Here is a 23652-nt window from a genome sequence, read left to right as displayed (position 1 = left end):
ATATTGTATTTAAAGGGACATTAAACACTTTGAGATGGTAATAACAAATTATACATCATATATATAAAAAAAACTCTGCAATATACTTTGATTATTTATTTTATCCCCTTTTCTTGTAATTCCAGCTTTTCAGTTCCCATTAGAAATGTATATGTGTATATGTTCCCTTCTATACAAGTATCACTAGGTAAGTCAGAGTTCATCAAAATATTTGTTAGTGTTGGTAATAGTGCAGCAATAAGTTAAGATTTCAGTGTACCCCTGACACTGTCAAGAATAGTAGGAAAAGAGAACAAATCATATAAACTTCTGCGCAACTAAACAGTACTAATGGAAATACAGAGAATAAAGTCTTTAGACAATCTAATGCAAACGATTAAAGTTCAAGGTTATGTAGAATGAAGTACATCCAAACAAGAATAGGAGTATAGGTGTCCTCTTACCGGAAATTACCTCAATCATATGAGGTAATGTATGATCAAGTAGGTATTGTTGTGGGTAAGAAGTCTGTAGTTCAATTCACGTCACTGCTGAGGCTAATTTCTTCAATGCAGCCTTGTGTATGGTATTCCCCTTTGAGAAACTTCCAGGATCTTGTGCTGGAGTCTTGGTGTCTCTTGTTAGTGTGGTATTTTCATCAGGAGTTCTTTCCCAGATATCTCAATGGGAGGATTAGGAAGAAAAAAGAAGAAAATACATAGCGTAATATTGTTTAAAACATGCGTTTATTTACAGTATAAAAAATAGGAATTGCACTCACATGTAGTACCCTCAATCAAGTATGAGGTAAGTATTGGCACATCAAGGTATGTGAATACCTAGCAAAATATGCTTCTGTTTAGGTTCGCACGATGTGGAACTCACTCAGTTAGGGTAAGTGCCATCTATTGGTCCAACAGTGTCACTGTATCAGTGTTCATTCAACAATGGTATAAAAACATTGTAGTCTGATGTGGCAATTTGAACATCAAGGAAGAATGGTATATAGGATACCAGACTTCCCAAAGTATGCACTTACAGCACTCTGGGTCTAAACTAAGGGTTGGGATTCCTCAACAGGATATTAAAATATAACTTTTATTGGTATTAGAATTAAAAAACCAAAATTGTTTGGTTAATACATACACAATTAAAATATGCTCCAGTGCCCAAATCAGTGTAATAAATTCCATGTTAGATCACAATTTATGATAATTCGGCCTGAATAAATTCACCAGTAATAGTGATCTAAATAATCCAGTAAATCAACTAGGTAATGGTTACCACTATAGTATTAATTTAGATAATAGAGCTAATGTAGAAGTTTTAATCCAGGTAGTGTAATCTCAGCTTAATAGACTTATGCTATCATCATTCAGTATAATGGGTGATATCAAAGTAATGAGTATTTTATATTAATAATAACTATCAAAGAATAGGGGTAATAGTGAATTAAATGTGATGTGGCAATTTGCCTGGGATATATCACAATAAGTGTGATCTCTTAGGTGTATATACACGAAAAGTTTGTCTCAGAATTAATTCGGCATTCAGTATTGCAGGATAGACAAATAAAAAGATAATCGCTAATGTTGATCACAGTGTAATTGGTAACAATATATAAATGCTAGGAGTTAAAATTCCCAACTGAGTCCCAGTTATAAACCAAATTTGCTGAGAGAACACCGACCATCCGCAGCAGGTCGGATTTGTGGATGCAGCACAACTATTATGGAGCGAGTAAGACACCGCTGACCGAGTGTGCGTGGGAGCGGTAAAAACAGCCTTACGCATTTCGAAGTTTCATATACTTCTTCGTCAGAGGCGAGACATCGCCTCTGACGAAGAAGTATATGAAACTTTGAAACGCGTCAGGCTCTCCAGGTGTGGCAGTACAGTTTCTTCTTGCTTACTTGAAGTGTTAACCGGCCACCTTTGTTTTTACCGCTCCCACGCACACTCAGTCAGCGGTGTCTTACTCGCTCCATAATAGTTGTGCTGCATCCACAAATCCGACCTGCTGCAGATGGTCGGTGTTCTCTCAGCACATTTGGTTTATAACTGGTACTCAGTTGGGAATTTTAACTCCTAGCATTTATATATTGTTACCAATTACATTGTAATCAACATTAGCGATTATCTTTTTATTTGTCTATCCTGCAATACTGAATGTCGAATTAATTCTGAGACAAACTTTTAGTGTATATACACCTAAGAGATCACACTTATTGTGATATATCCCAGGCAAATTGCCACATCAGACTACAATGTTTTTATACCATTGTTGAATGAACACTGATACAGTGACACTGTTGGACCAATAGATTGCACTTACCCTAACTGAGTGAGTTCCTCATCGTGCGAACCTAAACAGAAGCATACTTTGCTAGGTATTCACATACCTTGATGTGCCAATACTTACCTCATACTTGATTGAGGGTACTACATGTGAGTGCAATTCCTATTTTTTATACTGTAAATAAACGCATGTTTTAAACAATATTACACTATGTATTTTCTTATTTTTTCTTCCTAATCCTCCCATTGAGATATCTGGGAAAGAACTCCTGATGAAAATACCACACTAACAAGAGACACCAAGACTCCAGCACAAGATCCTGGAAGTTTCTTAAAGGGGAATACCATACACAAGGCTGCATTGAAGAAATTAGCCTCAGCAGTGACGTGAATTGAACTACAGACTTCTTACCCACAACAATACCTACTTGATCATACATTACCTCATATGATTGAGGTAATTTCCGGTAAGAGGACACCTATACTCCTATTCTTGTTTGGATGTACTTCATTCTACATAACCTTGAACTTTAATCGTTTGCATTAGATTGTCTAAAGACTTTATTCTCTGTATTTCCATTAGTACTGTTTAGTTGCGCAGAAGTTTATATGATTTGTTCTCTTTTCCTACTATTTAATGTCCCTTTAATGACATTTATTCAACAAATAAAGATAATAAAATGTAATTTGTGACTTGACCTATATTATGTGTTACCAATGTACTTTCAAATCCAAGGTAAGGTCATAATTGGTGAATAATCTCTAAAATGGCTTGTTAAGAATAAGTAATGGAGTTTGATAGGGTAATAGGTATTAATGATTAGGCTTAAATGTCATTTCAGGGAACAAAATAGGCCATATAGTTTGTCATCATTTTCATGACCACGTTCGCAGGGTTCAGGTCAAAAACAAAAATTAGTTAAAAACCAAGAAAAATCAGTTTGCAATTTTGTGATGTTCCTTTAAAAATATCAGCTAAATACCAAGCCAGTTAAAGGTTTATTATTTGACAATTCAACATTTTAAGAATAGTTGGACCAACTTGACTCCGTTTAATTTCATCACTTCTGACAATGTTTTCCAGCAAAGTTTAAAGAAAAAAAAGAAATCTCTGCTGGTGAATTTGAAAACTCCTGGATTTGTTCCTAGTGGTAAAGCAAAGATAAATGTAAAGGAAACTCATCCAAAATATTAAAATCTCCCAATACTGTTTTTAAAGAAGACATTTAAATGATTTATCTATCATTATTCATCTATCACATATCACAGTGTTTGGATTTATTTTAAAAGACATTGCAATCCAAAAATGACGCTTTATATGGATAGAACAAAAATGACCTGCTTTTATATTACTGACCAAACAGGGTTAAACACATAAAAGTCCTACTCAGATACCATAACAGCTCCTGAGTCAAACACCACAGCCAATCAAGTGCAGCATGAGCCAATCACTGGCAACTTTACCTATGTGTTTAACTCTTTGTTTTGTTTAAACACATAATAAGCTAAAATCAGTAATAGAAAATGCTCTGTCACTTTACAGTGCACCGGTTTTTTATCTGTACACCCTTTTAATTTATCACGCTCTTATCACGCTCACTGTTCACTTGTTATGTTTTCAAAGAAGTAAATCCTGTTTTAGATGGAAAATCATATCTCTGTCTGTATCTTGTTTTCTATACAAGTTCATGACATTGATATTAAGGTAAAGTCAACACATTGCCATTTCCCATAGGAAGGAAAGGATTTTGACGTGGGTCTCAATTTCCTAGTTTGGACTGTGGGATTCAGACCAGTAAATTAAACAAAATTCAATTTATCAAGTTATCTTGATTCTATAAACATTTCATGTAACTCTAAGGAACCCAACATGTAATAGAACTACAATACACAGTGTCTCATACAACAGAGATCCAGTAATTGTATATATCTGGTTACGAATCATATGTTTAACCCTTTGTCTAACATCAAGTTATAAATACAGATTACAAGTGGAGGGGTATTTAACGCTCCCGCTCTAACTCTGCTAGAAGTAAGGTTTTTGCATGTGTCAGGTAGCGCTCGTATTTTAAGTTGAAAGTAAAAAATGTTTGCACAAGCGCTAACCCAATATAGTAAATACATTGTTAAACACTTTATTAAATATGAATATTGCATAAATATTATTTTCCATGTTTTTATCTACTTAACTGTAAAGGGCTTCAATGCACTTATATATACTGTATATATGTGTTATGTGTTTATATGTCTGTAAATACATATGTACACACTCATACATATATAACACCTGAGACCTCATATCTTTGAGCCCTTATAATTGTTTTTTGAAAATGTTTTATTCTATGGTAATATTATGAGTGTAACTGTACTTTGTAATGTATTTTTTATGTGTTTTGCACAACTTTTTTGTTTTACGAAACAGTTAACCAGAGCTCTGAGGACACGGCAATCATTCTAGCGTAAATTGTGATTGTGCTCATGCACAATTTTAAGCGATACACCTGACACACGCAAACAGTCATGATAAACCCCTTTTAGCTTGCGCGTAACTAGTAAGCTGTCCCATAGTGTCTAATAAAACAGAGATTTAGTAATTGTATATACAGGTATACCTCACTTTACAGCGCTTCACTTTACAGCGATTCGCTAATACAGCGCTTTGTGGAGCTGAAGTTCAACCTCCAAGGATTTTGAAACAGTGCTATAAATCATTGTGAGATTGTGAGAAAAGTGACTGGAACCATTTTGTTATGCTTAGTTCACTCTGTTTATAGCATTACAGTGCAATCTGTGTCTCAGTGTTATAGTCTGGCAAATTCACCACAGTAATTGTCACTATTTTACAGGTACAGTATTTATTAAATACTAATTGAATACTGTGCTGTGCTAGTGGTAAACTAAACATAGCACTATTGCACCTCTAATATATGTTAGTTCAAACATGTTTTCAAGATTTTAAACACTGAAAAGAAAGCTAAAACTGCCTTGTTTCACTTTAAGGCGGTTTTCACTTTACAGCAGGGCTCCGGTCCCAAACCCGCTGTATGAGTGGGGTATACCTGTATCTGGTTAACCCCTTGTCTAACAAGAAGGATGAAATACAAAACAGCCATGGGTATTGTTACAATGTTGCCTTTTCAGTATAAGCTTTGCATGCTAAAAGGAATTTGATGAATAATTTAAACAAAAAGCTGAATGCAGCATCATGCCTGTAATCAGTCACACAAAAACCATACTGCACACATTTTAACTCACCATACGTCCAGGTATTCCAAGACCTCCTTTGTCTCCCTGACAATAATGATTACAGGGTTAGACACATTTTTATATATGTTGGATATACTCCTGAGAAAACTGGTAAAATGTTCATTGTAAAAACATCCTTTTCACGTTTGTGTTAGTTTAATCTCTATATCATCCTTATTATTCAGCAGTGAACAAACTCTAAATACAGAATATTGCTATTAATGACTACACTTTTTAGGGGGAAAAAAACACTATCAGTACATTAATGTATTTTTTTGTAGAAGAATTATTGAAAGTGCAGAAGCCCCCAGATAAAACGGTACCATTAAGATGGACTTCTGCACTGCAGAGAATAAAAGGGATGTATCAGAAGGTTTTCACTGCATCGTAAAACATCTGCAGGTGAAGAGCATAAAAAACATTTAAAACAGTGATTCTGTAAGGGGGGTGATTTTGTAGACTAGCATGTAGCAGTGCCAGGGTTCTGTACTCCAGCCATTCTGGGGTAGTGTGAAACACTTCACATTTTAAAGTTGAATTGCTGTAAAAGCGGTCAAAATAAATAATTTAATTATGCATAATGTAAGATTTAATTATGAATAAAATTGTTTAATGGCAGTTTTAGGTTCCTCTAAAAATATTTAAATAGACAAAAATGTCATATTATAGTCAGTGTTTCATTAAAGGGACACTGAACCCAATTTTTTACTTTCGGGATTCAGATAGAGCATGCAATTTTAAGCAACTTTCTATTTTACTATTATTATCATCATCAATTTTTTCTTCATTCTCTTGCTATCTTTATTTGAAAAAGAAGGCATCTAAGTTTTTTTTGGTTTAGACCTCTGGACAGCACTTTTTTATTGGTGGATGAATTTATCCACCAATCAGCAAGAAAAACCCAGGTTGTTCATCAAAAATGGGCCGGCATCTAAACTTAAATTCTTGCATTTCAAATAAAGATGCCAAGAGAATGAAGAACATTTGATAATAGGAGTAAATTAGAAAGTTGCTTACAATGTCATGCTCTATCTGAATCACAAAACAAAAAAATTGGGTTCAGTGTCCTTTGAAGAAGGATCTAATTATGCTTCCAGTATATACTTAAAGGGTCACAAAAGTTAAAATTAAAGTTTCATGATTCAAATAAAGCATGCAATTTAAAAAAATCTTTCCAATATACCTCCACTATCAAAACACACACATTATTTTTATATGCACTACTACTGAGCATGTGCAAGTGTGCACAGTACATACATGCATTTTGTGATTTGCTGATGGCTGTCACATGATAAAGGGGGAGGGAAATTGGATTAACTTTAAAATTTGCCTGAAAATATTCTACTGTTAAAGGGACAGTCTACACCAGACATTTTTATTGTTTTAAAAGATATATAATCCCTTTATTACCCATTTCCCAGTTTTGCATAACCAACACAGTTATAATAATATACTTTTAACCTCTGTGATTATCTTGTATCTAAGCCTCTGCAAACTGCCCCTTTTTTCAGTTCTTTTGACAGTCTAGCCAATCAGTGCCTGCTCCCAGATTACTGCACGAGCACAGTGTTATCTATATGAAATATGTGAACTTACACCCTCTAGTGGTGAAAAACTGTTAAAATGCAATCTGAAAGAGGTGGGCTTCAAGGTCTAAGAAATTAGCATATGAACCTCCTAGGTTAAGCTTTCAACTAAGAATACCAAGAGAACAAGCAAAATTGGTGATAAAAGTAAATTGGAAAATTGTTTAAAATTACATGCTCTATCTGAATCATGAAAGTTTATTTTGGCCTAGACTGTCCCTTTAATTTAAAATTCCAAGTGAGTGCCTATTGTATTGTCATTTTTATTGCGTATTTGTCAATTCATAAATATTACTGTATTTAGTGGTCCTTTAATTTAAAATGGCTAAGCTTGTTTGCTAGGATTTGCATCTTATTATTTGCATGTTCTGTGAATTCTTCAGGTAACAGGCTATGTGACAAACTGTGACATTTACAACATGTCCTTCCACTTTCATTAACCTATAAACACAAATGATTTTACCTTCCAACTAGTGAAAATAAAATAAAAAGGCTCCAAATATTGCAACCAATGTCATTAAAAAATGTTAAAACTATTCTATTGTGTGTGCCTTTCATGTTGGTAGGATAATTTAACCCTCATCTGGCATAAAGGACAGTAATACATTGATAGGGATTGCCTGGCAGACTTTCCAGCAGATATAAGGTTAAACGTTTCTCAATGGGTAACTGTTTAGGGTATATACTGATTAATTATGCAAACACATGCTCATTAAATCATTATTTCCTGGGTTTTCTTAATCCATATTGCCTTTTTTAAACAATCTCTTTCATTTCTTGAATACAATTGTGTCATTATCTGAAGATAAGCGTGACCTTCGCACAAGTTCACTTCCGTGACTACAGAGCGCAGCTTAATTACCACAATGGTCTGAACATATTTCAGACGGATGAGAAACTGACTTAAAAACACAAGTGGAATAAAGACTAGGACAGGTTTTCTAAGAGGTTACAAAAGTGTTTTGTTCATGAAAAAAATAGGATCTACAGCCTAAAAAACATTAGTTATTTTGTTTGCATGCAAATACCGTTCCATCATTTTCCAGCCTAATGTTACCTCTTCCTCAACACATAAAATATGTAACCAAAAGGGACAAATTAAATTCCTCTGGGAAATGAAAAAGGTAAAACTATAAGCAATGCTTTCTAAACTTAAAGGGACAGTTCACCCAAAAACTTTCTCCCCTTTAAATTATTCCCAATGATCCTTTTTACCTGCTAGAGTGTATTAAATTGGTTGCAAGTAGCTCCTTTACTTCTATTTCAGCATTTGAAATAGCTGATTTAGCTTGTGGTTTCCCAACCTATACTGAAAGTTTTGATACTGGAGTATATGCTATTGACAAGCCTAAGTAAACACAGTCAGCAGAAGAAGTTACACTCTCAGTGGGGGTGCAGGATAGTTAAGTAATAAAATGATAATTTTCCATTGTTCTCTCTTTGTATTGAGCTATGGTGTTCCAGACAATTATAAGATAAGGAAGCAAGTGTGTGTACATAAAAGTGATAACATAAAGAGATCTGATATAACCTGAAGCTCAACCCATTGTAATAGGCTGTGGTTTTAAAGCACAAAACCAGCTACTTCATATACACAAATAAACCTGAAAATGCAATTTCTCAAATATTTTATACTCTGCAGGTAGTATAATCAGTCATGTAAAATACATTAATGGAAAAACAATTTTACAGTGTACTGTCCCTTTAACAACAGTGTCCTTATGCAACAAAAAAGAGGCGATTCTAAGAGAATAAAGAAAATTGGAAGTTTTTTTAGACTGCATCATGAAACATTTCTTTTTAACTCCAGTATCTCATTAATTAAATATAAAATAATGCCTGTAGAGCACTAATTTCTAACTCAATTTTCAGAACTAAATTACGTGAGAGGTATGCGAGTTGTTTCATTATACATAACTAAACATTTTATATAAAAAATCTCACACAGTTTACTGTTCTTTTAAAGGGACAGTAAAGTCAAAATTAAACTTTCATGATAGAGCATGCAATTTAAACTTTCCAATTTACTTCTTTTAGCAAATTTGCTTTGTTCTCTTGGTATCTTTTATTGAAGAGTAACACTATGACGGCTCATAAGAGCTCAGGAGTGTGCACGTGTCTTTAGTACTCTATGGCAGCAGTGTTTTGCAACATTGTATAACAAAAGTACAATAATGTTGCAAAACACTGCTGTCATAGAGTAGTAAAGACACGTGCACACTCCTGAGTTCCTATGAGTCTACCTAGTTTTACTCATCAATAAAACATACCAAAATTATGGAGCACATTTGAAAACAGAAGCAAATTGTAAAGTTGTTTTAAATAATATGCTCTATCTGAATCATGAGTTTAATTTTGACTTCACTGTCCCTTTAAGGTTAAACCAGAATATCTCTGGTTTTGGAATATAACTTACAAAACACTGGGGAAATTCACTAATAGATTCTTCCAGGCTCTTTAGATTTCCCTTTTCCTAAGTTATTCTCCGCAGCTGAATAATGGAGAGATCAGTAAACGTTAGTGAATCAGATGCACAGAATAACATTGTATCTAGTGAAGCCGGAGAGACTAACACTGTATCTGGTGAAGCTGGAGAGACTAACACTGTATCTGGTGAAGCTGGAGAGACTAACACTGTATCTGGTGAGGCTGGAGAGACTAACACTGTATCTGGTGAAGCTGGAGAGACTAACACTGTATCTGGTGAAGCTGGAGAGACTAACACTGTATCTGGTGAAACTGGAGAGACTAACACTGTATCTGGTGAAGCTGGAGAGACTAACACTGTATCTGGTGAAGCTGGAGAGACTAACACTGTATCTGGTGAGGCTGGAGAGACTAACACTGTATCTGGTGAGGCTGGAGAGACTAACACTGTATCTGGTGAAGCTGGAGAGACTAACACTGTATCTGGTGAAGCTGGAGAGACTAACACTGTATCTGGTGAAGCTGGAGAGACTAACACTGTATCTGGTGAGGCTGGAGAGACTATCACTGTATCTGGTGAAGCTGGAGAGACTAACACTGTATCTGGTGAAGCTGGAGAGACTAACACTGTATCTGGTGAAGCTGGAGAGACTAACACTGTATCTGGTGAGGCTGGAGAGACTAACACTGTATATGGTGAAACTGGAGAGACTAACACTGTATCTGGTGAGGCTGGAGAGACTAACACTGTATATGGTGAAGCTGGAGAGACTAACACTGTATCTGGTGAAGCTGGAGAGACTAACACTGTATCTGGTGAAGCTAGAGAGACTAACACTGTATCTGGTGAGGCTGGAGAGACTATCACTGTATCTGGTGAAGCTGGAGAGACTAACACTGTATCTGGTGAAGCTGGAGAGACTAACACTGTATCTGGTGAAGCTGGAGAGACTAACACTGTATCTGGTGAAGCTGGAGAGACTAACACTGTATCTGGTGAGGCTGGAGAGACTATCACTGTATCTGGTGAGGCTGGAGAGACTATCACTGTATCTGGTGAAGCTGGAGAAACTAACACTGTATATGGTGAAGCTGGACAGACTAACACTGTATCTGGTGAGGCTGGAGAGACTAACACTGTATCTGGTGAAGCTGGAGAAACTAACACTGTATCTGGTGAAGCTGGAGAGACTAACACTGTATATGGTGAAGCTGGACAGACTAACACTGTATCTGGTGAGGCTGGAGAGACTAACACTGTATCTGGTGAAGCTGGAGAAACTAACACTGTATCTGGTGAAGCTGGAGAGACTAACACTGTATCTGGTGAAGCTGGAGAGACTAACACTGTATCTGGTGAAGCTGGAGAGACTAACACTATATCTGGTGAGGCTGGAGAGACTAACACTGTATATGGTGAAGCTGGAGAGACTAACACTGTATCTGGTGAAGCTGGAGAGACTAACACTGTATCTGGTGAAGCTAGAGAGACTAACACTGTATCTGGTGAGGCTGGAGAGACTATCACTGTATCTGGTGAAGCTGGAGAGACTAACACTGTATCTGGTGAAGCTGGAGAGACTAACACTGTATCTGGTGAAGCTAGAGAGACTAACACTATATCTGGTGAAGCTGGAGAGACAGGTCTTTCAAGCTAAAGTGGTTGAAGAGATTTCTTATTGAATTTAACAGAGTGACCTTAGGGATGTAACTAATAAATGTGAATTTCTTAACATAATCTATAAAGTTTCCCAGTTTGAGATCGCTTTGAAGGCAGCCTGTCAGCCTCTTCTATACAAGAACATCTGGGAAACTTCACAACGTGCTTTATGCTAATTTAATGTTTTCCTGTGTTGTTTCCACTTTTTCTTTAACATTCTATACAGACAAGATCACGACATGATTAGTTTAAACGCGCTGTAGTCTTTAGGTGAGTCGGCTTTTAAAACTTCCAATTTCCTCTGGGATTTTGTTACATGTGCAGCAAAAGGCTGCGAACACACCAAACTGTATTTGTAGAGCAGTATTTCCTATTCACATAAAAATACGAAATTCTTCATGTTTAATAGGCAACGTTACAAGACCATAAAACACAGACAGAATGTCTTTACTTGTAAGATACAAGGAATAAAGGGGTTACCTTAGGATAACACTAAAGAAGAAGCAATTAAATGCTAGAACACGGATAACATAATTTAAAAGATAAATGATGTGAGAGCAAATAAACTGCTGTCTTTGTTTTATTTTCTCAAATTAGACTTGGACCCAAAAATGGGTAGGATCGATATATGACATACAGCTAAATGCCACAGTAGATGTGGATAGTGTCAATTGAATTACATTTAATTTTTTTGACATTTTCTTTTTTGTTGTGTTTTAAAGGGACAGTAAAGTCCAAATTAAACTTTCATGTTTTTGATAGGGCATGTAATTTTAAACAATTTTCCAATGTACTTTTTATCATCAAATTTGCTTTTTTCTCTTGGTATTCTTATTTTGAAACAAAACCTAGGTAGGCTGAAATGCTCATTTCTAAGCCCTTGAAGGTCTGCTCTTATCTGAATGCATTTTGGCAGTTTTTCAAAACTAGAGGGCATTAGTTCATGTGTGTCATAGATAGCATTGTACTCATGCCCGTGGACTTCCTTAGGAGTCAGCACTGATATGCTAAAATGCAAGTCTGGCAAAAGAACTGAGATAAGGGGGCAGTCTGCAGAGGCTTAGATACGAGGTAATCACAGAGATAAAAGTATATTAATATAACAGTGTTGGTTATGCAAAACTGGGGAATGTGTAATAAAGGGATTATCTATCTTTTTAAACAATAAAAAGTCTGGAGTATACTGTCCCTTTAAATAATAATTTGTAAAACAATGCTGATGCTTCCTCTTGACCGTCATCAGTTTAATAGCACTGCACAAGTAATTAACTGTAGATTTATTTTGCACGTTTCCTGTAGTTTTCTCTGTAATTTGCACTGTTAACATACCCCCAAGAAACTGTTGCATACGTAAGTATGCATACGTTTACTTTTTCCCTTTACATACTACAATATGATTGATTAGAAGAGAGCACAAGGTGATTTATACCTGTCTCTGTTTGGACGCATCAAAGGAACACAGGTAAATATGCTCAAAAGATTTTTAATTAAAGAGTGTATCCCTATAGAGCTGTCGATTTGCAAAACCCTGTCAATTTTGCTGACATTGTTACAAACTTGACTGCTATTTTGTGCTCAAGACAAGTGCACTCTCCTGAGCATACCTCAGTATGCTCACATAGAAAACAGTGAAGTTTCAACAAAGGATACCTATAAAATGTTGTAAATTTAATAACTAATGTAAAATCAATCCATCTACCTTTCTCTCTCTCTAGCTATCTCTGTCTATCATTAATACATATATTGCTTTTCTAATAAATTGTATAAGAGAAAAATGAAATTGATTGTGCAAATAAATGCTTAAACTGGAAAGTGTAAAATTTAAAAGCTCTTATAGGGCAGGGTAGTTCACAAGTAAACCTTTAAAATAATAGGGTCAGGTAAAGTAATAAATCTTCCTATATAGGTTAAAAAGGTTACAATTTAATCACATATATAACTGGCTAAAACATTTAGCAATATTAAAACATTCAACAACAATAAAATATCAATTGATACAATTCTTATTACAAAAAACATAAAATAAAAACACGATATGCTCTGAACTCGATCCTGAGATATAGTTCATAGGCAAAAACTGGCCGTTCTGCCAGATTAAAATATCCCAGTTCAGAAAGCTCTTTAGAGGACTGAATTCCCTCAGAGACCACGACCTGGTTCTGTTAATGGGAAAGAAGACCTCCTTAGTGTATTATCACAGCAGAGCAAAATAAGAGTTTATCCGTACTCACATATGGAATAATGGTGTCCGGCTCAATAAACGTCCTGTGGCAGTAGTCCTTCACCAAATTAAGAATATAGCAACCTCAGACCTACTAAACGATCTGTGAGCCACACTGCAAATATTACAGACTCGCCGGCAGTTAATTTGTCTTAAGGTCCGATGGTTTTAAGTACAAATACAGACCTAAGAGTTAGGCTTACTCTAGCCGTTACCATGCCGAAAGCGAGCTGATTACAGCAGGTGTGCTTCACTATGGAAGCAAATTGATTCTGAGCTCATAGACCTTATACACAACATTCAGAATTTCAAGATTTTTTATTCTTAATCAGAACATAACATTTGATTTATAATAAACATTTTTCTCCCATCTAAATGTAAGTTTTTAGACAATCTCTAGCATTTTAACAGTTACATCAACATCTACTGAAGTTTAGAAGCGTAAGAAAATGAAATGTTTAATGATAAAATTGTTCAACAGAAATTTGTTCTGCATTAAAACCCCTCTAAAAAAGGTGTTTAATAAGAGATATGGATATATAGATATTTCACACATATACATTAAGTGATACAATAAACATTGGGATATTAAAGAGATATTAAACCCACATTTTTTCTTTCATTATTTAGAGAGAACATGCTATTTTAAGCAGGGATGTAAGCTTAGGAGCTTGCCCTAAATGTAGCCACCAATCAGCAAGCGATACCCAGGGTGATGAACCAAAAATGGTCTGGCTCCTAAGCTTACATTCCTGCTTTTCAAATAAAGATGGCAAGAGAACTAAGAAAAATTGATTATAGCAGTAAATTAGAAAGTTGCCTAAAATTGTGTGCTCTATCTGAATCATGAAAGAAAAATGTGGGTTTCACATCCCTTTAATGTATGGTAAAAAAAAAGTATTCATCTTTCCACCAAGTATAGAGCTCATAAAGCTATGATAACACAAATCCTTACATGTGTATTCTAGGCAGTGTATGTAACTGGGCAGCATCATTACCACAGGTTTAACATTAGATTGGGGGTAAAGTCATGGAAAGGATTAGCATTAACCTTTCAATTGCCAAGCAGAGCATTAAAATGTTATGCAAAGATTTTAAAGCTCAATATTGCTGATGTTATGCTCACTGTAGTTCCAGTCATTGTATGCGCTTCTGACCTGCACTGCGTAGTAATATGGGTAAGGCAATAACACAATTTAAAGTGATGGTAAATCCGAGCGTAAAACAAACGCTAGGATTTACCATCACTACAAATCAAGTGGAGTTTAAGTGATGAGATATGTAAAAGAAAGGGCGCTAAATTCACTGTTCTGTGCTATTTCACAGCGCTTAACTCAGCGGCTCTGGCTGCTCACGTCACATAACTCTCCTTCAATGAGTTGAAGTTTGCTCCTCTGAACCAATAGCCGTGCAAGTAAACTGACAGGTTTCTGAATGCATGCACGGCTATTGGTTTAGAAGTGCAAGCAGCACCTCATTGGTAGAAGAGCGATGTGGGCGGCCTGGGCCGCTGAGTTTAGCGCTGTGCAACAGCACAGAAAGGGTAAGTTTAGCAACCTTTTTTTTTTTTTACATATCTCATCACTTAAACTCCACTTGATTTTTGGTGATTGCTAAACTCTTGGATTTACCATCACTTTAATGTGGCTTTTACTGTCTAATTGATGTGGTTTGTATTATTATAAACTACAGCAATAAATACTTTGCATATACGTATCTATAAGTAAACTTCTAATAAGCAGCATCTATAAGTAAACTTCTAATAAGCAGCATCTATACGTAAACTTCTAATAAACTGTATCTATAAGTAAACATCTAATCAGCATCTATAAGTAAACTTCTAATAAACTGTATCTATAAGTAAAGTTCTAATAAACAGTATCTATAAGTAAACTTCCAATAAGCAGCGTCTATAAGTAAACGTCTTATAAGCAGCATCTATAAGTAAACTTCTAATAAGCAGCGTCTATAAGTAAACTTCTAATAAGCAGCGTCTATAAGTAAACTTCTAATAAGCAGCGTCTATAAGTAATCTTCTAATAAGCAGCGTCTATAAGTAAACTTCTAATAAGCAGCGTCTATAAGTAAACTTCTTATAAGCAGCGTCTATAAGTAAACTTCTAATAAGCAGCGTCTATAAGTAAACTTCTAATAAGCAGCGTCTATAAGTAAACTTCTAATAAGCAGCGTCTATACGTAAACTTCTAATAAGCAGCGTCTATAAGTAAACTTCTAATAAGCAGCGTCTATACGTAAACTTCTAATAAGCAGCGTCTATAAATAAACTTCTAATAAGCAGCGTCTATAAGTAAACTTCTAATAAGCAGCGTCTATAAGTAAACTTCTAATAAGCAGCGTCTATAAGTAAACTTCTAATAAGCAGCGTCTATAAGTAAACTTCTAATAAGCAGCGTCTATAAGTAAACTTCTAATAAGCAGCGTCTATAAATAAACTTCTAATAAGAAGCGTCTATAAGTAAACTTCTAATAAGCAGCGTCTATAAGTAAACTTCTAATAAGCAGCGTCTATAAATAAACTTCTAATAAGCAGCGTCTATAGGTAAACTTCTAATAAGCAGCGTCTATAAGTAAACTTCTAATAAGCAGCGTCTATAGGTAAACTTCTAATAAGCAGCGTCTATAAGTAAACTTCTAATAAGCAGCGTCTATAAGTAAACTTCTAATAAGCAGCTTCTATAGGTAAACTTCTAATAAGCAGCGTCTATAAGTAAACTTCTAATAAGCAGCGTCTATAGGTAAACTTCTAATAAGCAGCGTCTATAAGTAAACTTCTAATAAGCAGCATCTATAAGTAAACTTCTAATAAGCAGCGTCTATAAGTAAACTTCTAATAAGCAGCGTCTATACGTAAACTTCTTATAAGCAGCGTTTATAAGTAAACTTCTAATAAGCAGCGTCTATACGTAAACTTCTTATAAGCAGCGTCTATACGTAAACTAAATGTTTAACTGCTGCAGACAAAAGAAGAAAATAAAAGCAAAATAAAATCACAATTTACCGGAAGACCAGGTCGTCCAATAGGGCCCTGAAATAAAAACAGATGGTTTATAGCAAAATAAAGAGTACAGCTGCCATATAAAATGAATAATGGTGCACAGAGTCTTTTTATAAACAGGAATAAAGCAAACGTGTAACTAAAAGACATTGTATTCTTCATTGTATAGAAAGTGTCACAGGCAACTGAACTAGGGCTGTTACTGCAATAGGCATTAAAGGGACATAAACCCCAAATCTTTCTTTCTGATTCGGAAAGAGTATACAGTTTTAAACAACTTTCCAATTTACTTCTATTATCAAATTGTCTTTGTTTTCTTGTTATCCTTTGCTGAAAGGCAGAAATGTAAGCTCAGGAGTATGCACGTGTCTGCAGCACTATATGGCAGCAGTTTTGCACAATGTTATAAATTAGCAAGAGCACTAGATGGCAGCACTATGGCCTGTCATGTAGTGCACCAGACATGTGCACGTTACCTACATAGATATCTCTTCAACAAAAAATAACATGGAATGAAGCAAATTTGATAACAGAAGTAATTTGGAATTTTTTTTAAATTTTATCTTTTGGGGGGTTTCATGTCCCTTTAAATTATTGCCTGCCAAGAAGGCTGGGCTCTCTCTGGCACATACAGGGTTAACAGATTGATTTATAAATGCTGACTTTCCTATAATAGACATTTATATTTATGTTTTTATAAGTGACAATCTGCTGAGTAGCACTGTACTGCTGGTACCTAGCTGAGCATATATAGTGAGCCAATGACAAAACACATATTAGCAGCTAGCTCCCAGTAGTATGTTACTGTTCCTGAGCCTTCCTATGTTTGCTTTTTCACAAAGGACACACAATGAACAAAATCAGTTAGATAATAGAAGTAATTTGAAATATCTCTTAAAAAGTCCCATTACTGCATTAGTGCATACTTGCATATCTGCTTCTAGTATATTTCCAAGGGACATAAAAGATAAAGCAAAAGGGGAATGTTATTAATTATGTTTAATAAATACATATACAGTAACCTATGATGTGGCTGTATTTATGGGGATGATCTTTTTCCGGCTATGGAGAGCACCAGTGGCCGCCATCACATGGTAATAGCTAAGTGTTTGTGTTTAAAGGGACAGTAAAGTCAAAATAAATATTTCCTGATTTAGATAGTGCATGCAATTTTAAACAAAGTTCCAATTAACTTCTGCTATCAAATTTGCTTTGTTTTGTTGTAATTTGATAACAGAAGTTAATTGGAACTTTGTTTACAATTTCATGCACTATCTGAATCAGGAAAGTTTAATTTTGGCTTTACTGTCCCTTTAAGCACTTACGTGTTAATGGTTTAACATTAAGTAAAAACTATATATGCATATTAACAGCTTTGAGCATTAAAGATTGATCATCACTCCAAGCTCTTTAAAAATTAATTATAACAACTAAATAACTGTTTAAAACATTATGAACTTTACTGATTGGTCTGTTTTGAATATCAACTTTCAACGTTGCTTTTCATTGGTCATTGTTTTTATCTCCTTTCTTTCTATGTTAAATGTTTGAAATATATTATGTTACTTTGAATGGCTGTTGAGTAGTAAAGGAAAAGGCTTATGCAAAATATAAGTCTCTGTCCTTGTAATAAAATCTGATATTTGGTGCCATTCTACAAGGGAGATCTATCCTATTGTTTCATGTTGCTGTAGGTTTATATTAAAGGCTACTGGTGCTATTTAGAATTTTCGCTCAAGCACTCATTGTAACAGGAGAGCATTGCAAACAGTATAAAACACGTGCACTACTAATATTTTGTCAATATTTAGTTGTCTGTTTACCTTTAGGAATAACTTTAAAAGGGACGTTAAAGTAATAATACCAATAGCATAGTCAGCTTTAAAAATGTACTTCTTTCATCAAATGTGTTTTGCTCTTGATATCTTCTATTAAAAAGCATACCTAGATAGGCTCAGGATAGTGCACACTGTAACAAACACTGTTGATCATGAAAGTTAAATATTGAGTTTCATGTTACTTTAAAAATAACATTGTGCACACTCCTGTGGACTTATTCATGAGTCACCATTGACTGGCTAAAATGCAAGTCTGTAAAAAGATTTGGGAAACGGAGCAGTCTGCAAAGGCTTAGACACATGCTACTCACAGAGGTAAAAAGTGTATTAATATAACTGTGTTGGTTATGCAAAACTGGGGAATGGGTAATAAGGTATTATATATATTTTTAAACAATAAAGTTTCTGGAGTAGACTGTCCCTTTAATATCATAAATAGACAAAAGCATTAATATAGTAGACTGTCCCTTTAATATCATAAATAGACAAAAGCATTAATATAGTAGACTGTCCCTTAATATCATAAATAGACGAAATCATTAATATAGTAGACTGTCCCTTTAATATCATAAATAGACAAAAGCATTAATATAGTAGACTGTCCTTTTAATATCATAAATAGACAAAAGCATTAATATAGTAGACTGTCCCTTAATATCATAAATAGACGAAAGCATTAATATAGTAGACTGTCCCTTTAATATCATAAATAGACGAAAGCATTAATATAGTGGATAGATGGGGAAAAAAATCTGCAGATAAGTTAAAGGGACATTCTAAAACAAAAAAATATATGTAATTTTTACACAATTTCCCAATTTCCCTTTAAATCTAGTCAAATGTGTTTTAAAGGCTCTTGTGTACAATCTAACATTATTACAGTGCATATAAACAATATAATGAAAATAGCAACTAACAATGTATAATTTCATTGCAGTGAATAAAATGTAACTACACAGCTGTCGAAGACAAGACTTAATTCTGAGCTTGTAGCTCACGTTATCTACTTGTAGTGCCACTCAGACCGAGGGTTATGTTACACGATTGGCAACCTCACTATGTGTACTCACCCCCCTCCCACCCACCCACTCACTGAAACATGTTACCAGCAGAATAACAAATGGTTGGGGTAGTCGCCAGCTACTTACAGGTGGTCCTGGAAGAGAAAAGAAAAGAAAAGTTTGGTTGTGATAATCCTGTCAAAGCAATATGATCTAAGCATATATCACACATATTGTATATCATGTGAGTTTAAAATACATTTGAATACAAACTATATCTATCAACATTGTACTGTATATCATTTTAGTTGGAGATCAATCTGTACATATGAATATAAACTCAAATTAATCTATCTATCTATCTATCTATCAATATTGTATATCATCTGAGCTGAAAATCAGTCTGTACATATTAATACAAAGTCCAGCTCATTAATTATCTCTTCAAAACCATTTACATACTTAACTAAGCCTACAATTCAAGATTTGCTTATGGTCTTCATAAGATATTTTGGGATACACCACTGGGTTTATGTTTGTCACTTCCAAATAATACTTAGAGCAAAATAAACAAAATAAAAATAAAAAATAGCAATAATGAACGAAAAGAAAATATGTCATGAATATAAAATAGCACAGAAAAAATGTGTTAATTATTTGCTTTGAAGAAGGTTCAATTAAAGCTGTTAAAACAGAAAATGAAACAAATATGAAATGTCTGTGCACAATGTATCCATACTATGGATTCCATAGATGTATTTGTGTATGGACAAATCCCACAAACATAAAATTAAAAAAAATGCCAACAAAAAGGGAAATATTAAAACAAATATAACACTTTAAAATGCCCTGTTGTATATGCAAAGGAATACACAACAACATTACCTCTAAGGGACAGTCTAGTCAAAATGAGACTTTTATGATTCAGATAGGGCATGCAATTTTAAATGACTTTACAATTTACTTTTATTATCAAAAAGTAATATATTATTCACATGATACATATAAATATAAACATTTGTAATATACTTGGCTTTAAAAATTCACATTATCTTAAGTACATTTTAAAATAATGTTAAGCCCATTTTCTGCTCTCATCTTTAATATCCCTTTAACTTTATGCATATTCTTTAAATTCTTCAAGTTAAAGGGACACTGAACCCAATTTTTTTCTTTCATGATTCAGATAGAGCATGCAATTTTAAGCAACTTTCTAATGTATTCCATTCTCTTGGTATCTTTATTTGAAAAGCAAGAATATAAGTTTAGATGCCAGCCCATTTTTGGTGAACAACCTGGGTTGTTCTAGCTAATTGGTGGATAAATTCACCCATGAATAAACAAGTGCTGTCCAGTTCTGAACCAAAAATTGGCTGGCTCCTTAGCTTAGATGCCTTCTTTTTCAAATAAAGATAGCAAGAGAACAAAGAAAAATTGATAATAGGAGTAAATTAGAAAGTTGCTTAAAATTGCATGCTATATCTGAATCACGAAAGGAAAAAATTTGGGTTCGGTGTCCCTTTAAATTTGTATTTATGTCAACAACAGCTTGTGTTGTAAATCTATTAAACCTTTCTGCTATGTTTTCACTAAACCAAATACAAACAGATTAATTTTCTATGACACTGAAATTCACAACCTGTAATAGGCAAGTTAAAAGCATATCTATATAAAGTGTCTAATTCAATTTGTATTTTAAATATGTTTAAATTATAATAAAATAATAATACATGTAAATATATATATATAAAATACATAGAAGGGATGAGCACTAATATCGAAATATCATAAGAAAAAGGAAAAAGTGCTTAAGACTGAGGTATACTACTACCAAAATACCTCAAAAAATATTATAGATACAAATAGCTTTTGCTTTGCTTATAAGCTTACATATTCCTACACAGTCTGGACCGACTCCATATAATTGTTTTGCTAACTGGGGTTTCGGACGGCCAGGAGATATTTTGTTTTATGTTTTGTATGTATCTATGTTTGATTATGTATTAGATTTAGGGATTTTCTTTATGTTACTCTTTCATTAAATTGCTTATATATGTTTTGATGCAACATTTTTTGTGTCATTAGTTTGCTTCCATATCCTTCTTAGATTATTAGTGCGGAGACACTTATTTCTCTCTCTCTCTCTCTCTCTCTCTGTATATATATGTGTGTGTGTAAAACACTAAAATGTCACCTTGCATGCACTGAGATTTATAAGTTCTTATTTTTAGCTTTTAGTGCCCATGAGTAAAATCAACATCATATTGTAATGTGAAGGTACATATTTATTGGTCACTAAACCAATTTGTGTATTTTAAAGGGACACTGCAACGAAAATGACAGCACTGTATAGGGTGATTAATCGCAGTAATATCTTACGCTTTTTAATGAAAGATTTTATATCTTATGCATGTTCACCTATATGAAAGCTAAGCTGTCCGTCACTCCCAAGAGGATATTTATAACACAAAAAAGGCAGTTAATCACAAACCATACTGCCTACACTGAAGCAAGCAGGAGTGGCTGCCTAGGACTCCTTCTGCCGTGGTTATATGACAGACTTGGGTAGCTTTCTAACAGCTAAAGACGCAGAGGTACCTGGAGTGCTCTCCTCAATGGGGGGAACAGATTGTCTTCTGATTAGCTGTGTAACCAACACCATTAGAGAACAACAAAAAAAAACTTTGAAGCACGGTTTTAGTGTAACAATCTGCAATGTCATTACAGAAAATGCAGCATGAAATGCTCATTATGTCACAGATAACCCTTATTACTTGGGATAGAGAGCTTTTCCCCAGCAGTTAACTAAATAATTAGATTCAGACAAGGCAGGCATCCTGTGCTGCCACTTAATTACAGATCCAGCTAAAGTCAGATACTATAGGGTAAGTCACATAAAGGCTGCATCACCAGTGTTACAAATGCACTAAATGCATCTCAGGTACCAAAAGTCCCACCTGACATAGGAGCAGTAACGCACAAACCTTCACTGTGAGATTTCAGCACAAGAGAGAATAGAAAATATCTAGATGACAATTTTTATTTAGAAGAAACTGAATATGATGTTTATATCTGTCTTTACTACAGTGACATGATATGAAGTCTAATGTCGGTGAGATGCGCTGCAGTGCTTGGTGTGTGATCTGAAGTTTAACCTGGTTACATGGTGAGATAGGCTGGAGGCTTGAGGGTTTGATCTGTAGTATGACATGGGTATAGGGTGAAAGGGGGCGACAGGGTCATTGGTCTGATTTTAGGTCTGATGCAGATGTATGACAGAGAGGGGCTGCAGAGTCACTGATCTGATGTCTGATGCAGGTTGTGAGCAGCAATATAGTAATGGGTCTGATCTGATGTCTGATGCAGGTGTATGGTTGTGAGCAGCAATATAGTAATGGGTCTGATCTGATGTCTGATGCAGGTGTATGGTTGTGAGCAGCAATATGGTAATGGGTCTGATCTGATGTCTGATGCAGGTGTATGGTTGTGAGCATCAATATAGTAATGGGTCTGATCTGAGGTCTGATGCAGGTGTATGGTTGTGAGCAGCAATATAGTAATGGGTCTGATCTGAGGTCTGATGCAGGTGTATGGTTGTGAGTATCAATATAGTAATGGGTCTGATCTGAGGTCTGATGCAGGTGTATGGTTGTGAGCAGCAATATAGTAATGGGTCTGATCTGAGGTCTGATGCAGGTGTATGGTTGTGAGCAGCAATATAGTAATGGGTCTGATCTGAGGTCTGATGCAGGTGTATGGTTGTGAGCAGCAATATAGTAATGGGTCTGATCTGAGGTCTGATGCAGGTGTATGGTTGTGAGCAGCAATATAGTAATGGGTCTGATCTGATGTCTGATGCAGGTTGTGAGCAGCAATATAGTAATGGGTCTGATCTGATGTCTGATGCAGGTGTATGGTTGTGAGCAGCAATATGGTAATGGGTCTGATCTGAGGTCTAATGCAGGTGTATGGCTGAGAGGGGCTGCAGAGTCACTGATCTGATGTCTGATGCAGATATATGGCTGAGAGGGGCTGCAGAGTCACTGATCTGATGTCTGATGTAGGTTGTGAGCAGCAATATGGTAATGGGTCTGATCTGAGGTCTAATGCAGGTGTATGGCTGAGAGGGGCTGCAGAGTCACTGATCTGATGTCTGATGCAGGTGTATGGTTGCGAGCAGCAATATAGTAATGGGTCTGATCTGATGTCTGATGCAGGTGTATGGCTGAGAGGGGCTGCAGAGTCACTGATCTGATGTCTGATGCAGGTGTATGGTTGTGAGCAGCAATATAGTAATGGGTCTGATCTGAGGTCTGATGCAGGTGTATGGTTGTGAGCAGCAATATGGTAATGGGTCTGATCTGAGGTCTGATGCAGGTG

General features: G+C 35.1%; 1 protein-coding gene across 1 annotated transcript in view; it reads right to left on the bottom strand.

Annotated features, from left to right (window-relative positions):
• The window catches only part of COL13A1 (collagen type XIII alpha 1 chain), a 148104-nt gene extending 131524 nt beyond the window's left edge, over positions 1-16580 (bottom strand). Inside the window, exons 1-2 of the mRNA XM_053692015.1 lie at positions 16437-16580; positions 5533-5568 (exon numbers count right to left, since the gene is read on the bottom strand). Of these exons, the coding sequence (XP_053547990.1) occupies positions 5533-5535 (3 nt within the window). The 5' untranslated portion in view covers positions 5536-5568; positions 16437-16580. The remainder of the gene's footprint in view (positions 1-5532; positions 5569-16436) is intronic.
• Positions 16581-23652: the final 7072 nt, after the last annotated feature.

The sequence above is a fragment of the Bombina bombina genome, chromosome 9, assembly GCF_027579735.1.
Source record: "Bombina bombina isolate aBomBom1 chromosome 9, aBomBom1.pri, whole genome shotgun sequence".
Taxonomy (NCBI): domain Eukaryota; kingdom Metazoa; phylum Chordata; class Amphibia; order Anura; family Bombinatoridae; genus Bombina; species Bombina bombina.
The sequence above is the reverse complement of the archived record's forward strand: the minus strand, read 5'-3'. Positions and strand labels throughout refer to the sequence as shown.